General features: G+C 45.9%; 1 protein-coding gene across 1 annotated transcript in view; it reads left to right on the top strand.

The window, feature by feature from the left end:
* The window catches only part of ELL3 (elongation factor for RNA polymerase II 3), a 228,729-nt gene that overhangs the window by 100,211 nt on the left and 103,806 nt on the right, over window positions 1-24,712 (top strand). The window contains exon 3 of the mRNA XM_075345885.1: window positions 23,504-23,631. Within this exon, the coding sequence (XP_075202000.1) occupies window positions 23,504-23,631 (128 nt within the window). The remainder of the gene's footprint in view (window positions 1-23,503; window positions 23,632-24,712) is intronic.

Here is a 24,712-nt window from a genome sequence, read left to right as displayed (position 1 = left end):
AGGAAATACTATGTAACACCTTTCTTTAGCCGTACCGGACAAACACGGATGACTCATTGATGGTACGATGTTGGCACAGGCACCGTTTTTTCACATACGTGTTTTCTACGCAAACGTGAAGGGGGCTTAAAACTTGAAAACCAGGCATACTTAAAGGGAATCCGTGAGCAGGTTTTTGCTACCTCATCTGCGAGCAGCAAAGATGCCCTGAGTTCAATGCTGTATCACTTAGATTAGTGGCTGCAGCAGTTCTGACACAGTGAAAGATTTGAGACTTTGAATGTAGCATGAGCTCTGAGAGCTGCCCTCGCCAACACCAGGCTTTCAGTGTAAATTTCCATAAACAGAAGTTGATAATCACAGAGGGGACATAGGGTGCCTTCACACTTTAGCGATGCAGCAGCGATCCGACCAGCGATCTGACCTGGTCAGGATTGCTGCTGCATCGCTACATGGTCGCTGGTGAGCTGTCAAACAGGCAGATCTCACCAGCGACCAGTGACCAGCCCCCAGCCAGCAGCGACATGCAAGCGACGCTGCGCTTGCACGGAGCCGGTGTCTGGAAGCTGCGGACACTGGTAACTAAGGTAAACATCGGGTATGGTTACCCGATGTTTACATTAGTTACCAGCGCACACCACTTAGCTGTGTGTGCAGGGAGCAGGCACTGGCAGCGTGAGAGCTGCGGAGGCTGGTAATGAAGGTAAATATCGGGTAACCACCTTGGTTACCCGATGTTTACCTTGGTTACAGCTTACCGCAGGCTGTCAGACGCCGGCTCCTGCTCCCTGCACATTCAGGATTGTTGCTCTCTCGCTGTCACACACAGCGATGTGTGCTTATCAGCGGGAGAGCAACAATAAAAAAACGAACCAGGGCTGTGTGTAACGAGCAGCGATCTCACAGCAGGGGCCAGATCGCTGCTCAGTGTCACACACAGCGAGATCGCTAATGAGGTCACAAAAACCGTAACTCAGCAGCGATCTCAGTAGGGATCTCGCTGTGTGTGAAGCACCCCATAGTTGGACTAGATCTCAGAAGCTGCTGAGATCCACTAATGATAAAGATAACAAGCTTAAGCTGACATTGCAGGTAAATAAAAAAAGACTGTGAGATAACAGATGCAGGGCTGAAGTCTCTGTTTTAACACTTGCAGCATGCTGTCTTCAGGTTACATTGCAGAAATCTGCTGACAGAGTCCCTTTAATACAAACCACACCCATTTTCTCTGCTTTTTAAAAATCTTTTGATTGTCAAGAAAATTAGCAAATTGTTGCTCATAAGTAGCATGTGCTATGACTTTTAACTTTTATGTAGTTTACTATAAAACTAGGTCATAAATGTTGATCTATGTCGCTTATATTTTATCTTTTACCTTTTGGTGAAGTAACCTCAATAAAGCTGCTGTCTCCAAGCAGTAGTTTATAATAATAAGTACAGACAAAAAAAATTCTCTAAAAATGTAATTATAAGGTTGTATAAAAATGATTTCATCCATATATAACTTGTATATATCATTGCTTATAGAGTGCTTTCCATCTATCTATTGCTTCCTTGTATGGTTTACAGTTTTGGTAAATCAGGTTATCCTGATAAAATAAAAATATATTGTAGAAGTCAGAGGAGGAGAAGATCTTCTCTGTAAATAATGTATAGATCATTTTTTTATAATGAAACATTTAGAGTAATGAAAGGACTGAAATTAGCTAGAAACTAAGCAGTCTCTTAAAGGGGTTGGTCACTGTTTTTTTTATTGATCAGCTGTTACTGACGCCGGAAGGTCTTGGATGCTGCCAGAACACAGCATCTCCATTAAACTATAGTAGCCTGTGGCTGAGTACTGCATATCCATTCATTATTCATTTGGTGGTGGATCTGCAGTACCCGTTTGCAACCACTATAGATTAATAATGGAGATTATATGTTCTGGCAGCATCTCACAACTTCCAGCTGGCATTGATAACTCAACGCATCGTAACCAATCATATATTGATGGCCTATCAAAAGGATAGCCCTTCAGTTAAAAAGTAGTGGCCAACTTCTTTAAATTATTCTATATTATCTAGAAGTGATTGAGACCTTCATGAGCTCTGAGGTCTTCCTGAAAATGAATTTTGCTCCTCCAGGCTGACAGTTCTCTGCCCATGATTAATATCATGAGGGTAGACTGTGCCTGGAGCCCGCTAGCTGAAAAATGCCACAAAGCCACATTCTGTATCTGTGGTAGCAAAGCTACACATGTGGGCCATAGATTATATTTTTAATTGTAGATTTATGTAAAAATTAATATATTAATATATTACTATATATATTGATAGATATACAAATATAGATATAGTAGAGCAGTTACTATCAATGATATTTGTATAACGAGGTTGCCAACCTGTGACTTGCGGCGCATGTTGTTTGCCTCATGGCTACCTGTTAGCTTGGTGCGTTAGCACCTGGTTTAGCAAATAGCTATGAAGAGCAGGTCTCCAGATATTGAATTGTGTGTGTAGCACCCCAGAAATCGCAAATCTGGAAGCCCCCATGCTGGCCTTGGGGGTTTAGAGATAATTTAAGTATGGTAAGCTGGAGGCAGAATGGTAGTACCTGTCAGAGGAGGTGCGTGAAGGTGGATGTGACAGCGTTTAATTGATGTGGGAGTAATACTGAATGGGGGTATTGTGGGAACCCCTGGATCTTTGTATACTACCTCAGTGTTATTTCTATGGAAAAGCTTTGACTGTAATACTGGTAATGGAGCTCTGGCTATCACTATTGTGAGGGTGGCTGCAGCTGGATGTGGCTCACAGCCCTCTCGGAGCTGAATGTGGCTTTCAAAGTCAGAAAACTTGGGGTCCACTACTGTATAAGAACATTACAAGTCATCGACAACTTCCATGACCAAGTCAAGATTATCAATATAGGCTATAACACTGACATGACTACTATTCTTTATAATTTGAAGTAGTGTCTACATTATAACTCGAAATACACCTTAGCTCCTGGAGAACCTCTTTTTTAATGCTGTGGTAGCATCCTATCCACCCTTGATTAATTTAAAACTTCTCCATCTTATTGTAATAAAAAAAATTCTACAGCATTTGAGTTGTATATTATGATGTTTTGCATACAGCAGTTGCTGAAAAACCTTTTTTCTTTATGAGAATGGGAGTACATGTCAGCCAATGGTTGACAAGAGAGAAAAAAACTCCTTAAAAGGGTTGTCCACTACTTTTACAATGATAGCCTATCCTTACGATAGGCCATCAATGTCTGATTGGCCGGGGTCCGACACCCTGCACCCCCGCCGATCAGCTGTTTCTAGTTCTGGCTGTGGTGTTGTCGCGGGCGGAAGGGGTTGGGAACGCCGCTCGCCTGGGGGTTCGCTGGCGCTTGGGTCCGATGCTTCTGCTCCTCGGTGGCTCGAGCACGGGGCCGGACCCGGGGGCTCGAGCAGCGCCTCCTTGCCCACGACTGAAAAAGGGGGGGAGGTTGGTGGTTGGATGTCGGTTGTGACGCCACCCACGGGTTGTGGTTATGGTGGGCACCACCGCTGCTGGTGACGGGGGATCCCGGGAGCGATGGCGGAGAGCAGCTAAGGTGTTGACCCCTCCATGGGTAGGGGCTGTTGGTCCCGGGGCCCTGGTTGGGGAGTAGGGAGGAGGGATAGGTGCAGGTGCCGATGCGGGGAGGCAGCGTGGACGTGGGTGCGACGTTGCGGTGCAGCGCGGTGCCGGATGGCACTGGTGTACTCACTCAGGTAGACAAGAACAGAGTCTGTGGTAAACCAAACGGCCGGATGGACGGGGCCCGCAGTCGGTTGCGATGTCTTTACTCTCCCCGGATGGGTTGATGATGGCTGTCGTTCCCTGCACCTATGTGTAAGTGTTTGACTCCTATGGCTTCCCACGGGTAGTCCGCTCCCCGGCTTGTACGTGTCGGAAGAGTCCATTTTGCCCGCAGGCGCTGGCCTTTGGATCTCTGGCCCTTGGCGGTGGATCTTATCCGGACGGGTTGGGCTGTTGCCTTCTGATGGGACTTGGTTGGGAATGAACCCCTGAGGTCCAGACCGCAATCAGAGACTTTGACCTTTACGGCGGCTTCCGAGCCTAGTCGGGGTCTGAGTTCCCTGCCTTGGTGCTTGGTTTCAATCTGCTCCCCGGTTCGGTACCGGTGGGCCACCGCCCGACCCTGGTCCTACGGTTCCACTGACTTCCACCAACTCCTGCAGACGGCCACCACCGTCTGCCGACCTTGCTGATTGTGCCTGGGCTCCGACCCAGACACACACACACAGTTTTACTCCTCTCACTTCCACTGTCTACCATAATCTAACTACTGTCTTTTCCCACCTCCAGGCCTGTGAACTCCTCGGTGGGTGGGGCCAACCGCCTGGCTCGGCCCCACCTGGTGTGGACATCAGACCCTGGAGGGAGGCAACAAGGGTTTTGTTTGACTGGTGTTCCTGACCAGGGGAGGGGGGTGAGTGTATGTGGTGTTATTCTGTGATACCTGGGGTCCAGGGCGTCACACTCCCCCTTGGTAAAACGCAAACCGTCCGCGGGCTGCCCGTCCATCACCGGTTTTATTTTTTTTCTGAAAAGATATAAAACAAACAACTGTATGCATTTTCAAATCTTCCCTTACTGGAGGCATGGCACTTTAACGTTACTAACAGTAATAAACATTTTTAATAACAACGGACGGGTCCCAGTTCTTCCGCTTCCCCACCCAAACAACCTAAACCTTGATGCTGCCCCTAAGAAGCGGACAGCACCCCTTTTCCTCAGTCCGGAAAACAGAACCTGGTTCAGGTTGCCCAAGCTGGAACGGGTACGGTATCTCGCACCCGACTGTCATTCAGGGGGCCCCACGTCCAGGGGGACCCCTGACCCCAGAGGATGGTCACCGGTCCTGGTGGTGATCGGACCCCAGCCTGCTCTGCTGCGGGTCCCTCCTCCAACCTGCCTCTCCGGAGGCAGTTAACGGGACTCCAGCCCGGAATTATTTACAAGCCCACAAGTTCGTGGGTGGCCTGCTAGTTCTCGGCCGTGTTCATGAGCAGTTTCTCATGTGGGCTGCTTTAGGGAGATAACGTGGCAAAAAGGGGGACAACATACTGAGGGTCCCAACGGGGATAACGGTTCTTCTGCAACGGAAGTCCGCTGCCAATCACTTGAGGTCGCCCTCCTCATACGCCTCCAGCTCCACATCCGGACGGCATGGTGGGGGAGGGGACTTGGGCCGCCTCGGGACACCGCGGCTTTCTCTTTCCTTCACATCAAGGGCGAACCAGCCCCTCTCCCCGCAGTGTCGGGTGCACGTCACCAGGTCACCCGGCTGCAGGCCACGGCCTGGGTGGCCCGCTGGGAGGTGAGAATTTACATATCTGCGAGCTACAAAGATTTTGGCCTCCAGGCCCGGCTCATAGATGAATCCATACCCACGTTGGGGATCGAATCGCCTGACCTGGCCCTCGTAGATTGGGCCCCGCACCTGGTAGGTGGCATTCCGGAGGTTATCCTTCTCTCGGATTGTGTGGGCCAGCACTTCGGATCTCTGCTGCCCCCTGGCGGCAATCTCGCGGCCCAGCTGGCTCGGCTGCCTATCCCAAAATGGAGCACCTGCATACTCCTGCTGCGCGCGGGTCGGGCCCCGCTGGATCTCCCCCGCACCAGCTACGACCGGTACCACTGCTGGGAAGTCCCACTGTGACGCGGCCTGGGATGCTGCCTTACAGCGGCGACCCGGCGCTGCCTCAGCCGAGGCGTGGGTTTCAGGGATGGCAGGCCTCACCTGCTGGGCCTTCCTGCTGGCGGCCTCCACTACTTCCATGGCTGGGCGGACTGCCGGAGCCAGGACTCTCTTGGGCGCAGTCACTTCATGGACGGACACCTCCCGAGGGACCCTCCACGGTAGCGGGATCGGTGCGGGTTGCTCGTATGGTTGTCCGCGGGCTGCGCTTACAGGCTTTTCCTCTGGGTCGGGCGAGCCGGACTCCACTGCCGGTACCGGGGGCAGCGGACCAATTGGCGGGGCAGCGACAACCGGTTCAGGTGGCTGGAGAGGCAGCAGGGTGAACGGGCACAGACCGGGCTGCCGTGATCGGTCCCTCCGGGACACAGGGACGTGGGTTGCTTACCCGCTCCTCCAGCACTGCCTCCGCCTCGCGTTTCCGCACAGCCGCCGCTACCTCCTCCATTTCGGCTGCCCATCGCTCCATTAGGAACCAGACTTGAGCCTGCAGGTGGCAACACATCTGCGCTGTCCGGGCCTCCATCCACGCCGCTGTTCCTGGCGCGGGCTCCGGGATCTCAGTATTGCCGGACGGGACGGACATCTTGCGCGGATACTTCCAGGAACCGGATGAATGGCAGAGTCCTGGCGTCCCTGCCCTTTTATCCCCTCGGTTACATCTGGCAGGCCTTCACCCGCCCCCCCTTGGTTCTCTCCGGCACCTCCTCCTGGGGGCGGGGCTTCACTTTCGCGCCTTCCCTGCTCGGGGAAGACGACTCGAGAGGGAAGTTTTCGCGCCCAAGATGGCGGAATTTCAAATTTTTCGGCCGGACACCGCCGGCGGGGACTGCAAGGCGCGCTTCTACTAGTAAGTAGATGGGTAGGATCCTATTCATGACGCCAAGTTGTCGCGGGCGGAAGGGGTTGGGAACGCCGCTCGCCTGGGGGTTTGCTGGCGCTCGGGTCCGGTGCTTCTGCTCCTCGGTGGCTCGAGCACGGGGCCGGACCCGGGGGCTCGAGCAGCGCCTCCTCGCCCCCGAGTGAAAAAGGGGGGGAGGTTGGTGGTTGGATGTCGGTTGTGACGCCACCCACGGGTTGTGGTGATGGTGGGCGCCACCGCTGCTGGTGACGGGGGATCCCAGGAGCGATGGCGGAGAGCAGGTAAGGTGTTGACCCCTCAGTGGGTAGGGACTGTTGGTCCCGGGGCCCCTGTTGTGGAGTAGGGAGGAGGGATAAGTGCAGGTGCCGATGCGGGGAGGCAGCGTGGACGCGGGTGCGACGTTGCGGTGCAGCACGGTGCCGGATGGCACTGGTGTACTCACTCAGGTAGACAAGAACAGAGTCTCTGGTAAACCAAACGGCCGGATGGACGGGGCCCGCAGTCGGCTGCGATGTCTTTACTCTCCCCGGACGGGTTGATGGTGGCTGTCGTTCCCTGCACCTATGTGTAAGTGTTTGACTCCTATGGCTTCCCACGGGTAGTCCGCTCCCTGGCTTGTACGTGTCGGGAGAGCCCGTTTTGCCCGCAGACGCTGGCCCTTGGATCTCTGGCCCTTGGCGGTGGCTCTTATCCGGACGGGTTGGGCTGTTGCCTTCTGACGGAACTTGGTTGGGAATGAACCCCTGAGGTCCAGACCGCAATCAGAGAATTTGACCTTTACGGCGGCTTCTGAGCCTAGTCAGGGTCTGAGTACCCTGCCTTGGTGCTTGGTTTCAATCTGCTCCCCGGTTCGTTACCGGCGGGCCACCGCCCGATCCCGGTCCTACGGTTCCGCTGACTTCCACCAACTCCTGCAGACGGCCACCACCATCTGCCGACCTTGCTGATTGTGCCTGGGCTCCGACCCAGACACACACACACACACACAGTTTTACTCCTCTCACTTCCACTGTCTACCACAATCTAACTACTGTCTTTTCCCGCCTCCAGGCCTGTGAACTCGGTGGGTGGGGCCAAACGCCTGGCTCCGCCCCACCTGGTGTGGACATCAGACCCTGGAGGGAGGCAACAAGGGTTTTGTTTGACTGGTGTTCCTGACCAGGGAAGGGGGGTGTGTGTATGTGGTGTTATTCTGTGACCCCTGGGGTCCAGGGCATTACAGCAGCAGGTGGCCGGAAATGCTCAGTGTCGGCTCTGCTCCATTTTCTCATAGTGGCCACGGTTGGGTACTGCACATCCGCCTCCTATTCTAATCAATAGGCGGTGGATATGCAGTACCCGGACGCTATCAGAAGACGGAGCAGCACCAGAACTGAGCATTTCTGTCCATCTGCTGTTGCCACTGGGACCGAGAATAGCTGATCGGCGGAGGTGCGGGGTGCCGTACATCCTAAGGATAGGCCATCAATGTCAAAGTAGTGGAAAACCCCTTAAAAAAAGACTGGGCAGAGATAGACTGAGCGTATGTTGCCACTTACGTCTGAATAATTGTCAGGCACTTAATGTGATGTTTATACATGTAGAATTTACAAACTTGTTTTTAATTAGAATTATCTATTGACATATATTGTAGGAACAAATAAAGACATATAGTTCAAATAAGTGTATATTATTACAGTAGTGTGCAAAGCTTTCAGGCACGGGTAGAAAAACGGCTATAAAGTAATTATGCTATTAAAAATAGAATTGTTAATAGTTTATATTTATCAATTAACAAAATGCAAAAAGTGAATGAACAAAGGAGAAATGTAAATCAATATTTGGTGTGATCATAATTTGACTTATAAATAGCATTAAAGCATCAATTGTTCAATCATCAACACTTGCACATAGTTTTTGAAAGATGTTGTTCTAAACATCTTGGAGAACTAACTTCAGATCTTGTCTTTATGTACACTCGTGTAAATCCTTCTGTCTCTTCATGTAATCCCTGATGAACTCGATGATTTTAAGATCGGGGGGTCTGTGACAGCCGTATCATCATCATCTTTTGAAGGGAAAGGGTGTTAACGCTCAGGCTATGTGTCCACGTTGCTTTTCCCTACTTGCAGTTCTAAATGCATGTTTTGTCCTTAATTGAATTAGCCAAAGTTGCCTTTTGCTGAAATTTAGCGCTGAAACCGCATGCGTATTTGCCGCGTATTTGATGCGTTTTTAGCGCTTTTTGAATGCTTTTTCAAATGCTTTTTGACACATGCATTTTGAACATCAAGACACTGATAAATAAAGTTACAACAGTCAAACCAAATGAAAAAAGAGAAAAAAATGGGCACATAAATATTTGTATGAAAAAAAAGAAAATAGCAAGATTTAATAGAATTATAGCGGTTATTTAATAAAAAACGGAAATATAGCAATAAAATGATAATTTTCTTTAAATAAATTGTCGGATTATGTGTGTGTGTGTAAAGGGACATATGAAATCATTATTTTGATGTGCACAAAGCATGCGTTTTAGTAGTCCAAAACGCATGTTTTCTGCACCTAAAAAGCAGGTAAAACGCTGGAATTTTGATGTTTCTTGGTTACTCCCTGTTTCTCATTGACTTCTATGTTATCTAAACGCACCTCAAATGGCAAAAACAATTGACATGCTGCTTTTTTAAATGCATGCTTTTTGCCACAAAATATGCAAATTAAACGCAGCATTTTGAACTGCATGGTGGACACAGGAAAACCCTATTTCCCATAGACTTTGCTGGGAAATCATAACGCAGCCATTTTGGGCACTAAAAAGGTGCAATTGAAAACGCTGCAAAAGCATGAAAAAACTCACCGTTGGCACATAGCCTAAATGTTGATTTGATCTAGATTTCTTCTTTGTTCATTCTCTTTGTTTTTTGTTAATTAATAAAAATAAACCATTAAGCTGTGTGCACACGTTGCGCTTTAATGCTTTTGTCCGGCAGATTTGTCACAAATCCTGAAGGGTTTCCTGTAAAGAGAATAAAGCGGGCTTTACACACAGCGACATCACTAGCGATGTCGCTGGTGAAAGCACCCGCCCCAGTAGGTTGTGCGTCATGGGCAAATCGCTACCCGTGGCACACAACATCACTTACACCCGTCACACATACTTACCTGCCTAGCAACGTTGCTGTGGCCGGCGAATCGCCTCCTTTCTAAGGGGGCGGTTCGTTTGGCGTCACAGCGGCGTCACTAAGCGGCCGCCCAATAGAAGCGGAGGGGCGGAGATGAGCGGGCCGAACATCCCGCCCACCTCCTTCCGTCCTCATTGCGGGCGGCCACAGGTACGGTGTTGTTCCTCCTTCCTACGGTGTCAATCATAGCGATGTGTGCTGCCAAAGGAACGACGAACAACCTGCGTCCTGCAACAGCAACGATAATTGGGATAGGAATGACCGGTCAACGATCAACGATCTGGTGAGTAATTTTGATCGTCAATGGTCGTTCCTGCATTGCCCACGCAACGACGTCGCCGGTTGTGCGTCACGAATTCCGTGACCCCAACGACATCTCGTTAGCGATGTCGTTGCGTGTAAAGCCCGCTTAAGAATCTTGAAGTCTCATGTAGACATTGAGTATTTTTTCCTTGCAGATTTGGTGCAGATTTAATTCTTCCCTTTGATAATTCTTTCATCGTTCTTCCTGCTGATTTCACCCATATTAATGAATGGAAAAAAACGCATATCAAAACGCATCAAACATGCGGCACATATGTGCGTATTTTATCCTGTGTTTTTCCTGCCAAGAGATGCAGAAGTGGTGTAGAAATTTCTTCACCAAAAACTTAGAGGTTGTCCACTACTTTAACATTGATGACCTATCCTTAGGATGTCATTAATGTATGATTGGTTGGGGTCCGACACCCTTTGCACCCCTGCTGATCAGCTTCTCCAGGTGCCGGCTGTGGCCAGAAACACTCCATTCCGGGGCTGCCCCATCTTCTGATAGCGGCCACCTCCTATTGATTTGAATGAAAACTAGTGGCGCTGTTTATGAAAAATAATGTCTTTTTTTCTAATCTTACGCAACACTTCTAAATCTATATTTTTCTACCACCAATATTGCCGTCTATAATAGCAGTGATGAAGAGTCCTAAACATTTTAGTCTTTGATAGTTCATAAGAGGGTAAAGAATAGAGGCTCAGATCACATTAGCTTTTATCACAAATGACCAGTGAAGCATTTGCAAATTTATCTTCCGCTGAGTCCACATAACACATACGCTCATATTTTTACCATCACGCACCAAACCACAGAATTAATTTGTCTGTGTTCACACTGAATGCACCTTTAGTTATGTAAACAGAAATCAATAATCTGAGCACACTCGCAATGTACATAACTGGAAACAGTGAAATGGCACATCATTATTGATTTACTACATCGACCATGTAAAATATTCAGCTTATATCATCATTTTATAAACTATTTGTAAATAACACTGCTCTGCATATTTTCAAAAGTTGTCGGGTTCAGTTATGAAAAGAGCCATTTCTTAATGATTTTCACTTCCAGAATTCAAATCTTACAATTAAACTTTTTACTTGTCTCTTTTTTCTTTATCAGAGTTTTCCTTTTATTGTGACATATAATTAGTTCATAAAAGTTTCAGTACTTTAAAACATTATTATTTTTGTAAATATAAAGATGCAGAATATTTTGTTATACCAATTTTCATTTAGAGGAAATAACAACTATTTAAATAACTGAAACATGTCTGAACACTATCGTGGATTGTAAACAGTTAAAGAAATTGCACTACAGAATTTCGTCTCCTTCAGTGACATCTCTTTTTTGCTTGCATCTTGATCTTTATCATGGTTGCGGAAGAAAGAAATCTGAATATTGCCCACTAGGAGAATCCACTGCTGAAACCTAAGAGCTCATCCTTATGCCGGCGTCACATGGGACGATCTATCGTTCGATCGCACCAGCGATCGTACCCACCCCGTCGTTTGTGCGTCATGGGCAATTAGTTGCCCGTGGCGCACAAAGTCGTTACCCCCCTGTCACATGGACTTACCTCCCGGACGACCTCGCTGTGGGCGGCGAACATCCTCTTCCTGAATGTGTGCTGCCTCGGGAACGATGAACAACCGGCGCAGAGAAGAAGAAACGACTTTTTGAAAATGAGCGACGTGTTAACGAGCAACAATAAGGTGAGTATTTTTGCTCGTTCACCGTCGCTCGTAGCTGTCACACGCTACGATATATCAAACGATGCCGGATGTGCGTCACTTATGACGTGACCCCGCCGACATATTGCCCGATATATCATACCGTGTGACGCTGGCATTACTCTTGGGCAGATCCAGATCTCTAACAAAATTGTTCGGTTCTCTTTGTGTTATAATGTTGGGTTGAGTTGAGGTTCCTGACAAAGACTGGGTGGTGAGAGGAAGATGCTTAATGACACTAAACGCCCTCTCCTTCATCACTTGACACAACTGAAAATGTTTCTTCTGCTTTTAGAACCAGCAGTTCTTCTGTTGGAGTACTGGGCATATTGCAAATGGAATGTTGGGATACTGCAAAGTCCACTTCTTCCTTGAAACTCCTTTGCTAATGGGGGGCAACATGCAGAAATAGCAATTGGTTGTGTGATTGGTTGGCTCTCTCCAGATTGTTGGGACTGCAAAGGGCATAGATTGCCTCTTCCCATTCAACCACTGGGTAAGATGTGTGCACTTCTATTGCAGCATATGTGTGGAGCCCAACTCTTGTACTGACTTACTATTCTGCAGCCAAAATACAGGTTTTAGGCTTTCCTTATCATGGTAGTCAGGTTTACGTGTGTGACGCAAAAGTGACTTCTCATCATATGTAGAAAAACTATCTGCTTTGTTAATGAAAGAATGAGGCATGTCTGAAAAAAAACATAAACACATGTCAATATGCTGCAAAACCAAGCTAAGAAATCCTAAACTTGTATACCTTACACGGAGAGCGTTTATAAAAGCAGGTGATACAATTGTAATTAGGATTACATCATTGTAGCTGAGTTGGTGATTTTTGATTGGTCTCCCTTAGTTGATAGAATACTGAAGGCGCAATAGACTAAATAGATGATGTAGTAGACTAGCTACTAACATTGCAATAATGATACTGAAATAATAAACACACAATTTTTCTATAAGGCAGCATGAAAGGTGTTATAAGTAAATACAACCTCTTCTAGAGCTTGACAATTAGAGCCAATCAGCAAATTTAAGGATCATTCTTTTTCAACGTCACAAGGTTAGTTTGGTTCAACTGTTTTCGTCTCTGAACCAATTTGGCTGTAAAACAGTGTAACCAAGCAAAATGATGGCCTGCCTAACGGCTCTGCGAAACCATGGTTGTCACAGGCTGCTCACTGTAGAAACCATATTCAGACAGCTCAATGCCAATCTAATATGTAAAGCTGAATATGTGTGTGTGTGTGTGTGTGTGTGTCCGGGATTGGCATCTGCACCGTCGCAGCTACAGCCACAAAAGTTTGCACACTCATACTTCTGGACCCCGAGAGCGTCATAGGCCATGTTTTGAGGGGAAATTTTAACCCCATGCTTTACAGTTATTCACCAAAAAACCTGCCTCCATTAAAGCGAATGGAGCTGGGAGCCACAGTGCAGCCAGAACTTTAGAAGAATGCGCAGCCACGCCCTTAAATGGAATGTTGGCGTGTCACAATGCAGCCAGGGAAAGAGACAGACATAGACAGGGAAAGAGGCTGACACAGACAGGGTAAGAAACAGACATAGACAGGGTAAGAGACAGACATAAAGAGACAGACACAGACAAACAGACAGACTGACAGGGAAAGAGACAGACAGGGAAAGATATTGAGACAAACGGAGAAAGAGACAGAGACAGTCAGAGACAGACAGGGAGACAGACAGACAAAGAGAGAGAGACAGAGAGAGATATACAGAGGGGGAGACAGACATTATAATTACATTTATATCTATTTGTATTGTGTTTTTTGTGTGCAGAATACATTTTTGTTAATACATTCTATTAGCAGTTATTAACCCGGGTAGTACAGCTCCTATATATATATATAAAGACAAAGGAAACCCGCAAACACTATGTGATATTTGATGTTTCTTTCTCCTCTGGAGTTTCTATTTGCTGTCGTTACACGATCAGTTACAATGTGTACAAGGATTTTGTGGCAATAGGGAAATTAAAAGGTTTCCTGCATATATCATATGTCTTCTAATTGTGAACAGCTGTGGTCTATATAATATAGGAAAAGTTAATTTTATAACATAATTTAAAACCAGAGAAGAATTAAAGAAGATTTCTGGGTGACAGAATAAAGTAATTTCCATATTTCCGTATGGCCATTTTGTTTTTAAATGGCTCCTATTCATGATTTTATATTACCTTTCCATCAACATAATGACAAATACAAGACTCTGCAGCCCATGATTTTCTCATCCATGTCAGTCCCTCCCAAGGCTCCTACTATTCTAATTGTGATCTCCCTTGCGCCCATCTGTTTACAGATTGAGGGCCCCAGTGATTTTCTTGCCTAATTGTTGGGTTATCCAGGGCAGCATCTGGATAAGCCCCCAAAGGAGAATCATAGACGTTTTCAACACTTGCACAGTAGGTTCATTTGAGAAAAGACTCTTTCCAATCCAACCCAGACTTCCCACCAAAGAGCAATGATATCCGTGCTTCACAACTGTTTCTTCCTATCATGATTAAGGCAATTTTCTAATAAATAAATCTAGTTTTTTGTTTCTAAAATTGAATGTTTTATTTATTTTTTTCTTTTAAATTAAATGTATGAATAATTTACTCTTAATAAGAAATTACACACCATAAAGGAAACAAACTTTATATACGTATACTAAGCTGGGGCCACACGGGGATTACTGTGATCCCCTCGCATGACACTTGGCTCACGCTGGCAGCACAGCAGAGCCGAGTGTCATGCGAGTGTCCTTGCGACTGAGGTCCAATCGTGCGACTGGACCTCAGCTGCAGGGGGCGGGCCAGCTCTGAGGAGGGCTGGGCCGGCGCTGCAGAGGGACGGCCCAGTACGGAGGAGGAGAGGGAGGGATTTATCTCCCTCTCTCCTCCGTAGCCGGCTATTTCCATTCTCGCACTGCACTCACGTTACACCGTTGTACCACAAGTGCAGTGCGATTTTTTTCTCGCCCCATAGACTTGAATGGGTGCGAGAGAAACTAGGATCGCATTACAGTCGCAGCATGCTGCGATTGTTTTCTCGGTCTGATTAGGGCTGAGAAAATAATCGCTCATGGGTGCTGCCCCATAGAGTAGTATTGGTCCGAGTGGAATGCGATGTTTTATCGCATTCCACACGCTCCGATTTTCATGACCAAAACCTGATCTTGTGGCAGGAAATCTCCTTTGAGTCATCTGCGTTTTTGGTGTGTTTTTGGTCCGTTTTTCATGCGTTTTTTAGTGGCGTTTTTGCGGCAGATTTGGTGCGGCTTTGCTGCTTTTTTCTACAAAATGGGTTGTATCAATGAAAAAAACGCAGCAAATCTGTAACAAAGAATTGACATGCTCATTCTTTAAAAACCTGACCAAAAACGCAGGTATTTGATAAAACCTGATGGGTTTGTGTGTGTGCATGAGATTTCAGAAATCTCATAGACTTTGCTGGAACTGTAAAAATCAGCTTTTTATTAGCATGGATTTGCATAAAACCAAGGCAAATCTGCAGCTAAAAACGCAGCAAACACTCATCCAAAAAAGCCCTGTGTGAACATAGCCTGAGACTTAAAAAGTAAGGATTAGTGATGAGTGAGTACTACAATGCTCGGGTGCTCGGTACTCGAAATGAGTAGGTCGTATGCTTGGTTGGGCTCCACTCAAATGGTGATTGTAATGGAAGTCAATGGGAAACTTGACCTTTTTCAAAAAGATCTTTGAGAAGAATGCCCGAGTTTCCCATTGATTTCCATTATACTCGGTATATGAATCAAGCCCGTCCGAGCATCCGACTACTCTTTACAAGTACTGAGCACCCAAGCATGGTAGTACTCAAATGCTTATGTTTAGAAATCGTGCTATCCTTGCTTTTTAGGTTCTATCTAGTATTACATCTTAAATGACAGAAGGAGAAAAAGAGATGTGCTGTGTAGCACCCGGTGGTGAGGGTGGAGTTAGATAAAGCCCGGAGGCTGCTCACCTCAAGAGGTTGTGCACCCGTGCACAACCCCGGTTGATGCGGTGAAGGATCCACGGGAACCCGCTGGAGACTGGAGCTATCTGAAGATCCTGGGGAACAGCGTGGAACGAAATCTTCCGGATAGGTCACATGATCGCGAGAGACCGGAAGTACGTCACCACAGGTCCTAAGCCAGCCAGAACAGGCCCAGTAACCCAGCAACCGTAGGTCCTGGTGAGTAATAAGTGGCTCTCCGCTACCAGAGCTGCTCCTGCCGATGATCCCTCAATGGGATAATACAAATGGAATTAGCAAGGTGGCAGTCAGATAGGAGCGCTAGGAAGCAGGAGGACTAGCTTCCTAGTCCTTCTGCTTCCTAGTGCACCTATCTGACCGCCACCTTGCTAATTCCACTAGTATTACATCTTAAACATATTCAATTGAATGAGGCTGAGACACAACACCAATTCCAAGATAAGAAATAAGCTCCTTCTGAAAGAAGCAGCCATGTTTATCACACCTTTAAGGCAACTGTTTATTCAGATGTCTTTAGATGATGATATAAAATGTACAAAATGTACATAGCTGATGTCAAAGGATTGTACATATAATGCGGTCTAGCAAAGCATTGCTTCTCATTCACATTGTTGTGGCATTCTATGTACTGAAAGATGCTTGCAAGATTGAAAAACATCTATAAGTTGGACTGTAATCTTATATTACCATATATAAGATCTTATATTACCTTATATTACCATCTTCATAAATGAGTATTGTTGGACAGTGTTTGTAAATACAAGTAATTGTACAATTTACTGTCTATTAATATTTTCAGTTTTTCTTGGGATATAAACACTTTTCTTTACAGTTTATTTCCTTGGTGACCGACCACCACTGCTATACAGCACAACATGTGCAGGGCTTATAAATAGGGATGATCGAATACCTCAAATATTCGGCTTCGCGGATATCCGACGAATAGGTCGCCGCTATGCTAATATTTGATGCGCAATGTAAGGGGCACTTTGCACACTGCGACATCGCAGGTGCGATGTCGGTGGGGTCAAATTGAAAATGACGCACTTCCGGCATCGCATGCGACATCGCAGTGTGTAAAGGCTGGATGATACGATTAACGAGCGCAAAAGCGTCGTAATCGTATCATCGGTACAGCGTCGGCGTAATCCATAATTACGCTGACGCAATGGTCCGATGTTGTTCCTCGCTCCTGCGGCAGCACACATCGCTGTGTGTGAAGTCGCAGGAGCGAGGAACGTCTCCTACCGGCCTCACTGCGGCTTCCGTAGGATATGCGGAAGGAAGGAGGTGGGCAGGATGTTTACATCCTGCTCATCTCCGCCCCTCCGCTCTGATTGGCCGCCTGCCGTGTGACGTAGCAGTGACGCCGCACGACCCGCCCCCTTAACAAGGAGGCGGGTCGCCGGCCACAGGGACGTCGCACGGCAGGTGAGTGTGTGTGTGAAGCTGGCGTAGCGATAACTTTCGCTACGCCAGCTATCACCACATATCGCTGCTGCGACGGGGGCGGGCACTATCGCACTCGGCATCGCAGCATCGGCCTGCGATGTCGTAGTGTGCAAAGCCCGCCTAAGTCTATGGGAAGCCCAAATAGTTGTTATTCGGGTTTCCCATAGGCTTACATTGCGCATCGAATATTCACGAATAGTCGAATAGCAGCGACGGATTCGGCAAATATTCGCGAAGACAAATATTTGAAGTATTCGATCATCCCTACTTATAAACTCTTTTCTATTAAGCTTGTAATCACTGTTTGAAAGCTGGCAAGGATCTTTGGATAGTGCTGATATCTATTAATCTTGGCCAGATTAAACATACTGCAAACAAGCTAGATAGCTGCAGTGGTCGGTCTCTGAGGCCTGAAACACACATCCGTTAAACACGTGCGTGTTTGTCCCATTTCCGTATGTACCGGAGACACGAACAAACATGCACCAATGTTAATCTATCATTGAGGTCACACGTGCATGATTCCATAAGGTCCGTGTGTCCGTGTCCGTGATCCGTATGTGTTTCCGTTTTGCACGGAAGCATGTCCGTTTTCAGCACGGAACACGCACACACGGACCCCATGAAAGTCAATGGGTATGTGCGCACAATAACGTGACACGGATGCATCTCTGTATGCTCCGTGTACATTTTGTGCTTTTTTCTAGCGATGTCGGTCATTCTTTCTTTTTCTGTGTATGTCGGTCAATCTCCCTCACTCAGTCTGTCGGTCGGTCTCTCTGTCTTGTCTGTCCCTCTCTCTCTCTGTCCATGTCGGTCAGTGTCCCCCCTCTCTCATACTCACCGTTCCCCGATCACCAGTGCGGCGCTGCACAGCTGTTCAATAAACTCCGGCGGCTTTTACTATTTTGAAAAAGCCGGCCGCTCATTATTCAATCTCGTATTCCCTGCTTTCCCCGCCCACCGGCGCCTATGATTGGTTGCAGTGAGACACGCCCCCATTCTGAGTGACAGCTGTCTCACTGCAACCAATCACAGCCGGTGGGCGTGTCTATACTGTACAATAAAAAAAATAAATAATTAAAAACAAACGACGTGCGGCCCCCCCATTTTGACACCAGCCAGGGTAAAGTGACACGGCTGAAGGCTGGTATTCTCAGGATGGGGAGCTCCACGTTATGGGGAGCCCCCCAGCCTAACAATATCAGCCAGCAGCCGCCCGGAATTGCCGCATACAAAAAATGCGACAGTTCTGGGACTCTACTCGGCTCTTCCCGATTTGCCCTGGTGTGGTGGCAATCGGGGTAATAAGGAGTTATTGACAGCTCATAGCTGCCAATAAGTCCTAGATTAATCATTGCAGGCATCTATGAGACACCCCCAATGATTAATCTGTAAGTTACAGTAAATAAACACACACAGTGAAAAAATCCTTTATTTGAAATAATAAACACTACAAAAAACCCGCATTCACCAATTTATTATGCCCCAAATACCCATCCATGTCCGGCGTAATCCACGGAGGTCCAGCGTCTCTTCCAGCTCTGCTACATGAAGGTGACAGGAGCTGCAGAAGAATACCGCCGCTCCTGTCAGCTCCACACAGCAACTGAGGTGAGCCGTGCGATCAGCTGAGCTGTCACTGAGGTTACTCGCAGCCACCGCTGGATACTCCAACTGTGACAGCAAGTCGCCCGAGTGACAGCGATGAAATCACAGGTGAGTTGAGGTCACGGGGGAAGGATCCAGATGGCCGCGGGTAACCTGAGTGACGGCAGCGCTAATCGCGCTGCTCACTTCAGTCACTCAGGGGATTAGCGGTCACCGGTGAGTCCTTCACGGGTGACCGCTAATCAGGACGCGACACCTAGACAGAGCTGCGGTATGACAATGAAGTCGGATGAAGTTCACCCGAGTTCATTCTCAGCGCGCGTCGCTGTCTGCTGTCAGCCGACATGTAGCAACTACATTTTACATCACACACGGACAACACACACACGTCAGTTAAGTTTCACACGCACACACGGACATTCCACACACACACACGGCTAGCATACGCAGTTCACACAGATGCCACACGGACCATAAAAACGGACACAAAAACAGGACATGGACCCGAAAAACGGACGTAACACACGTGCGTGGTTTTTCACTGATGTGTATTTCAGGCCTAAGGCAGCAAGATTTGTTTTACAAATGTATTAATATCCTAAGAACGTCTGCAAATTTTGATAAGCAGAAAATTGTTTTTAAAAGCACGAACAGACATCTATAGAGTTGAGAAGAACCCTTTACAGGGAATCTGTCAGCAGGTTTTTGGTACCTCATCTTAGAGCAGCATGTTGAAGGCAAAGATATTCTGAATCCAATGATGTATCACTTAGATTAATGGGTGAAACAATCATAATTTTTAGGCTTAGCCATGTAGCAGAGCTGAGAGAGCTGTCCCGCCCACGCAAGGCTCTCAATAGAAATTGTAGATTGCCAGTGAGTTGTCAGAGGAGAAGGTGTTCAGGAGTTTTGATGATGTATTAGTTTCCAGGTCCTCACAGATTTTTCCTAAACTGTAACTGAACTTTGCAAAAGAGGAGGTATATTACAAAGCCACCATAGCTAACTATATATCACCCATTGACAACATAGCCAGTGAAGATGGTGGTCAGTCATCTTCCTAGGGTGCTCTTGGACTTTCATATGCAGCAAATGTGTGATGATTAAAATAGAACATTTGATATTATACAGATAAAATGAATTACAACTTAGAAAAACTTGATATGTTAAATAAATGCGAATGAGTTCGGAAAGAAAATACCGGTTCTTGTCTGCATAGAGATCAGGGGTGCCAACTGGACTTTTTATTTTTTTCTCGACATCTTATCAAAAAATCACAGACAATATATTTTATGGACACATTGTAAAACCATAATAAATCATTACGATTATAAGTGATATATGTTCACAGCTCATAGTTTTGATGTGAAGACATCAGCTGCATTCACTGTATACTGTAAAATTATGAAAATTAAAGTCAGAGTAACCTGTATAAATTTATTAATCTTCAAAAAAAATCACAGATTTTTTTTCTGGACAGGGCAAGAAAGTGCCTCACCAGAGATACCACTATAATAATTAGCAGGTACTCCAATATATATATATATATATATATATATATATATATATATATATATATATATACATACATGTAACATAATCTCTCTATTATGTATTATGGTTCAGAATATTGTCATCAAACAACATCAAACAATAAAGACAGCATACAAGGAGAAAACCTATCTGTGTGAATATAATCTGACATGAAAGGTAGATAATGGAACAATCTCACCTATGGCTGCAGTCCAATATGGTCAAAGGCTACCAATCCTTCATGTTTCCCATCACAGGAGTTGCCATAAAACAGCCTCATAGCCTGCTTTTCACCATATTGAACTGTTAATGCCCTACTTCCCCCAAGACCCCCGCCCTAAGAAGGGCATTATACAGCTATCCCTGCCTAAACAAACCTATATTTTCCTCATGTCCCTCCCGACGCGTTTCTTCTTTCCAAGAATTTATCAGGGGAGTTTTAACCAAACATCAGATGGTAGCAGGGTCTTACAAATTGGAGTCTTCCTAATATTTAGTGTTGGGATATGCGCCTCCTATATGGTACTGACCATGGAACTTCCAGAAAATGTTCATTTTAAGCGCGGCTCACATCAGTGGTATTTTGCCGGAAAGCCAGATCCGGCACAAATACGTTTCAGTTCCATTAATTTACAATGGAAACACGGCAACATGTGGTCACATGCAGTTGCGTGCGTCATACACAACTGCATGTGACCGCATGTTGCCACGCTTCCATTGTAAATGAATGGAACTGAAACGTATTTGTGCCAGATCCGGATTTCCGGCAAAATACCGCTGATGTGAGCAACAAAAGAGGAACCTATTATTTTGGCAGTAGATTGTGTACAAGGTACGCCAAAGGAATTCTGTCACCAGCAGCAGAATCTGCTTGATGATGCTTGGTCCAGTTCCAGGTACTCACATTGGGATACAAAGAACCATGATTTTAGAAATTGGACCTTTGCAATGAGTGGATGTAAGCCTAGCTTTGTACCTGAACCAACACTCTTCAATAATACCTGAAATAAAACTTTAAATACATGCAGTACACTGAACTAGACCATATTGATGATGACTGTTATGGATTTTCTAACAGTATTATATATAGAACCCAAAAATGAAGTTTTACCACACTAATTTATGTTTCCTAGTTCTATAGAATGGTCTGCACATGTTAATTTTTCCCGCCCTGTGCTCCTATAACTGATTTATAGGTTTCATAGTTCATCATTGACCTATTACAAAACCTCCAAGACCAACATTATATTTAGTCTTCTATGAATTATCATTATCTAGTATTAAAGGGTGGTGTGAAATTCTAAAACATTAGGCCAGATTCATCATTCTTTTTGCTCTTTATATTGCATACCATTTTCGATTTTGATGGAGGGGGGTTTTTTTGCGCCAAATTTTTTTACAGCTTTTGTGCCAGTTTTATTGCAGCTTTTGTGATATTTTTACTCTACTTTTTTTCATTCTTGGCCTTTTTTTCGGTTTGCATGGTAATATCAACTTAGTTTTCATTATCCAGATGTTTCTCGGCTAGTTCATGATTTGCGACTTTTAGAAATGTTGAAAACATTTTAGAGCACCCCGATGGAGTACAATTACAAGTACTATCTATTTTTATTTTTGTCATTTTTGTTCAATTGAAGACTAATATGTGACAACATAAAGCTTAGGGTGCACTCACACCAGCCGTATGAGTCGCACGAGTCTCGCATCACATCACCCGACACGGCCGCACACTCTCCTGACAGGAGCGGGTCGGCTGTATGTATTTTTATGCTGCTTGACACGCTCCTGTCAGGAGAGTATGCGGCCGTGTAGGGTGATGCGATGCGAGACTCGTGCAACTCATATGGCTCATGTGAGCGCACCCTTATTGAAAGGATCTTGCAGCATTTCACTCAAAAAGGTGCAAAATATTGAAAAGTCCACCAACAAAAACAGAATGAGAAGATAGAAAAATCATGCCACTGTCTACTTTAATTTTCCAGAAATTGCGCCACTCTTATGCAGGGGCCCCTTTTGGTATTTCAGCACTGAATGGACCTGAGCTGTGAAATAAAGTGATGTGCAATACCTGACTCAGCCGTTGGATGAGGATGGTGCTGTTTTTGGAAAACGTGCAGATTGCTGTTTTTCTAACCTCACCAGTAGTGATGTGTTTAGATGTTTTGGATGTTTTCTGCTTAGGCTGCTTTCACACTACGTTTTTTTAACATGCTTCCTGAACATTTTTTTAACGCAAAAACGGATCCAGTGCAAATGCGTTTTCATTTCAATGCATTTGCAATGGACTAGCATCAACATGCGTTCACATGCGTTTGCGTGCGTTATAGTGAGGATCCAGCGGCTTGCAGTTTTTTAACATTTTTCAAAAACGCTACTTGTAGCGTTTTTGAGCTGTGTCCAAATACTGATACTGATAGACAGGATCCTGCTTGCTCTACTGAGCATGCACAGAAACCAGCCTCGGGTGATCAGTCTCTCTCCCCCTCCCTCTCTCCACCCTCCCTTTCTCCCCCTCCCTCTCTGTCTCTCTCCCCCTCCCACTCTCCACCCTCCCTCTCCTCTCTCTCTCCTCCGCCTGAGAGCTGCGGACACTCGTAACCAAGATAAATATCGGGTAACCAAGCAAAGTGCTTCTCTTAGTTACCCGATGTTTACGTTGGTTACGTGTGCAGGGAGCAGGCAGCCTGGCTCCTAGCAGCTGCGGATGTTCGTAACCAAGGTAAATATCGGGTATCCAAGCAAGTTACCCGATGTTTACCTTGGTTACGAGCCTCCGCAGCTGTCAGAAGCCGGCTCCCAGTCCATCACGTTCAGTTCCACTGACTCCCGATCACATGACTCCAATGCCCGCCCATAAACTTAAAGTGACAGGATCCTGCAAAAGAACACATGCGTTTGCATGCGTTTTCTTGCTGTAAAAGCAAGATCCGCTTTTACAGCAAAAAAATGTTCATGACTCATGTTAAAAAAACGTAGTGTGAAAGCAGCCTTATTGGAGCAAAACAACCACAATACTGAATGAATTGAGCGCCGTTATAGCTGGAAGAAATATCAGTTGTTTTAAATCTTCTGCAATTTAACACATTTCTTTTTCTAATCAACAGTACATCAAGATTCCTTCTCCCATCTCTGGTTCAGATGACAGAGTTCGGGTCTTTGCCTTCTACCTCTCTAGAGAGATTAAGGATAAGCCTCAGTCAAGTTTCGAGTGCATTAGACAGGGCACCTCATGGTGAGATACTTTTTCTTCACTTTTTACTCCGTAAGAATGTTTGATATATTTGTAGGAGACATTGAACAGAACAAAAGCTGCCACATGTCAGGCCTTGGTTAATAGGAAAAGCTGTCCATATGCTGCATCATTATGCTACTATACCCGATAAATGTCATATATCGGGAGGATTAGATAAATGAGGTCTGACTCGCTGATCAACACGACTGTCTCCATATAGTTCTCTCCTGCTAATAACAGTCTTCTTCATTTTGAACTTATTTTGAAATGGGTCTACCCAGAATTGAAAGTTGTCTGTCCGTAGAATGAAGCGCTCAGCTATTTCTGACAATCCCATAAATAATGAAGGGAGCAGAGCTCGAGCATGCGCACTTCCACTCCATTCTCAATCCTAAACTTGAAACTCGGGATCACTAGAGTCTGTGGAACATTAACAGGTTATTACCATGTCCAAGATCCTACCCCATATGTAGTAGGCGTAATTATAACAATATTAGCAAATAGCTCCAATTAGAAATGTAGTATACTTCTCCTGATATAGCCATGTCTCTTACCTTATGCGCAGGGCATTGCAGTAGCTTAGGTATCTATGGTTACAACCACAAGCAACTAACTAAGGCCGGCGTCACACTTGCGATTGAAAAATCGGTCCGATTCTCATGCCTGAGAGTAGGACGAGCTCTGTCCGAGTGTTGATCCGTGTGCAATGCAATTGCAATGCAAGTCTGTGATTTTTCTCATGATAGTAGTCCGTGAGCAATCCGTATTCAATCCATATGTGATCCGTTTTATTCCCAGCAGCTATTAGTCATTACAATCATGTACAGGAGCATTTACAGTGTTCTCTGCTACATGATAGAATTGTATTTAGAAAATCGGATGTCACTAGGATGGTGTGTGTGCCCTCCGTGTGACATCCGTTTTCTTGCACCCATAGACTTGCATTGCAGAGACTCGCACGAGAAACTCTACAAATCGCAGCATACTGCGATTTTTTTTCCTCCATCCGATTTGAGCTGAAGAAAAAATAGCAGATGTGAGCTGCCTCATTGATAAACATGGTTCCAAGTGCAATGCGAGA

Source organism: Anomaloglossus baeobatrachus, chromosome 4 (genome assembly GCF_048569485.1).
Source record: "Anomaloglossus baeobatrachus isolate aAnoBae1 chromosome 4, aAnoBae1.hap1, whole genome shotgun sequence".
Taxonomy (NCBI): Eukaryota; Metazoa; Chordata; class Amphibia; order Anura; family Aromobatidae; genus Anomaloglossus; species Anomaloglossus baeobatrachus.
This window is presented reverse-complemented; position numbering and strand designations above follow the sequence as displayed.